Source organism: Sinocyclocheilus rhinocerous, unplaced genomic scaffold (assembly GCF_001515625.1).
Source record: "Sinocyclocheilus rhinocerous isolate Xijiao unplaced genomic scaffold, SAMN03320098_v1.1 scaffold404, whole genome shotgun sequence".
In the NCBI taxonomy this organism is placed as follows: domain Eukaryota; kingdom Metazoa; phylum Chordata; class Actinopteri; order Cypriniformes; family Cyprinidae; genus Sinocyclocheilus; species Sinocyclocheilus rhinocerous.
Genome location: NW_015628680.1, coordinates 423,646 through 426,447, shown reverse-complemented (window position 1 = coordinate 426,447; position 2,802 = coordinate 423,646). Strand labels below are relative to the sequence as shown.

The following is a 2,802-nucleotide window of genomic DNA, read 5'->3' as shown; positions in this document are numbered from 1 at the left end:
GTCAGAATAAGCATGTTGTTTGAATTTTTACGTAAATATTGTGTTACACTGAATGACAATGTAACATTATTTCAACCAAATTTGAACATTTTATTCTCCAAAAACGTATTTGAAACCTTAAAAGTAGACACTTGCATTTAATGTGCTTTCTATGGACATAAAATCACTTTTGTAAATTTCTTTTGATGCGGACATCTTAACGTCTTTGACCCATGAACATCTTAGGATTTATATTAAGAACTTTAACAATTAAGAATAAATTTTTCTTAAGGTTTCTGTGAATCCGTCTAGTAATGCGTGAATGATACGTGAAGCTGTTGATGCTGAATGCAGTTTCTCTTTTCCAGAGGAAGTTCAACATCACACTGGACCACAAATCCCACATTTTTCAGAATCTCAATGGAGCCATAGGTTCGCTGAAGTCCTGCTGTAATTCTGTCTGTTTAGTGTGATTTTTGTCTGATGGATGTGTGTTTTTCCAGAGGAAGTGGTCCTGAAGTTTGAGAAATCCAGAGTCAGAGCTCGGAATGTGGCCTATGACACACTTCCTGTCGTTATCCATGGCAACGGCCCGACTAAGGTAAACACAAGCATTCTTTTGCATTCTTTTGCTCTGTTACAGTTGCGCCCTCATGTAACGTACAGACATTCACATCAGACATTTGCTTTACTGCTAATCACACGGTGATATGCATATACACCAATGAAAAGATTATTATTATTTTTTTTAATGAAAAGAAATTAGTACATTTATTCAGCAGTGATGCTTTAAATTGATCAAAAGTGTTAGTAAAGACATTTATAATAATACAAAAGATTTCTATTTCAAATAAATGCTGTTCTTTTGAACTTTCTATTCATCTGTGAATCCTGAAAAATAAAATGCATCACAGTTTCCACAAAAATATTGTGCAGCACAACTGTTTTCAACATTGATAATAATCAGAAATGTTTCTCGAGCAGCAAATCACCATATTGCTATATTTAATTATTATTCATTAAAATTACATGGACAGGAACGACAGAATCTGTGGTGTTGAATCTGCATGATCTTTAATTTCTTTAGTGTATTTAATTAAAAATGTAATATTAATAATAAGTAATTATAATAATTTATAAATATAATAAAATACAAATATATATATAAAAATGAAAATGTTAAATATGTAATAAGTAAATATATAAAAGATTAATTATAAAAACAAATTTTTTTATTTTTTAGTATTTTATCGCACTTTTCATTTGTCACATATTTAAATAATTTAATTGTCCAAACATAGATTTTAACAAATGATTATTTAAAGCTTTTAAATTTTTTGGCTGTGAAAATATCTTCGTTTAATAGGCATCACAATATTATGAGTAAATCAACTTGAATTTGGGGCAGGACTAACCGTTTATCTGACCAGTGTTCAGGAAACCTGTTTGAAAACAGTCATTATTTGTGTGATTTGCTTTGGATCGCTGGTAACATATGAACTATTTGTTGTTTTGTGTGTGTGTGTGTGTAGCTCCAGCTGAATTATCTGGGTAACTATGTGCCGTCGGCGTGGACGTATGAACACGGCTGTGGAATCTGTGACGATGATTTGCTGGACCTGAGCGGTGTATCTGTGAGCGGCCGACACGAACACAATCTGACAAACCTGTGCTGTGTGCTTCAGGAGGATGAGATTGTATGTTTGTGTGTGTTTGTGTAGGACGAGGAGATGCCGCTGGTGCATGTCGCTGTGTTTATCGAGCAGCCGACGCCGTTTCTGGAAGAATTTCTGGAGAGACTCGCAACTTTGATCTACCCACACACACGCATACGACTCTTCATACACAACAACGTACGTACATGTTAAATTATTAAATTCAATTATTGAATTGTTAAATTTCATTTTCATACACAACTTATATGCACAACGATAATAACGTACGTTAAATTATTAAATTCAATTATTTAATTATTTCATTTTCATACACAACGACAACAACGTACATGTTAAATTATTAAATTATTGAATTGTTATATTTCATTTTCATACACAACGACAACAACGTACATGTTAAATTATTAAATTATTGAATTGTTATATTTCATTTTCATACACAACGACAACAACGTACATGTTAAATTATTAAATTATTGAATTGTTATATTTCATTTTCATACACAACGACAACAACGTACATGTTAAATTATTAAATTATTGAATTGTTATATTTCATTTTCATACACAACGACAACAACGTACATGTTAAATTATTAAATTATTGAATTGTTATCTTTCATTTTCATACACGACGACAACAACGTACATGTTAAGTTATTAAATTAAATTATTTCATTATTTCATTTTCATACACAACGACAACAAAGTACATGTTAAGTTATTAAATTCAATTATTGAATTGTTATATTTCATTTTCATACACAACGACAACAGCGTACGCTAAATTATTAAATTCACTTATTGAATTGTTATATTTCATTTTCATACACAACGACAACAGCGTACGCTAAATTATTAAATTCACTTATTGAATTGTTATATTTAATTTTCATACACAACTTATATGCACAACGATAACAACGTACGTTAAATTATTAAATTCAATTATTGAATTGTTACATTTCATTTTCATACACAACTTATATACACAACGACAACAACATGTTAAATTATTAAATTCAATTATTGAATTGTTATATTTCATTTTCATACACAACGATAACAATCTACGTTAAATTATTAAATTCAATTATTGAATTATTTCATTTTCATACACAACTTATATACACAACGACAACAACAT

General features: G+C 29.9%; 1 protein-coding gene across 1 annotated transcript in view; it reads left to right on the top strand.

The window, feature by feature from the left end:
* LOC107737962 (procollagen-lysine,2-oxoglutarate 5-dioxygenase 3-like) overlaps positions 1-2,802 on the top strand; it is a 25,208-nt gene that overhangs the window by 6,040 nt on the left and 16,366 nt on the right. Inside the window, exons 6-10 of the mRNA XM_016549614.1 lie at positions 348-411; positions 483-580; positions 1,512-1,613; positions 1,701-1,832; positions 2,366-2,370. Of these exons, the coding sequence (XP_016405100.1) occupies positions 348-411; positions 483-580; positions 1,512-1,613; positions 1,701-1,832; positions 2,366-2,370 (401 nt within the window). The remainder of the gene's footprint in view (positions 1-347; positions 412-482; positions 581-1,511; positions 1,614-1,700; positions 1,833-2,365; positions 2,371-2,802) is intronic.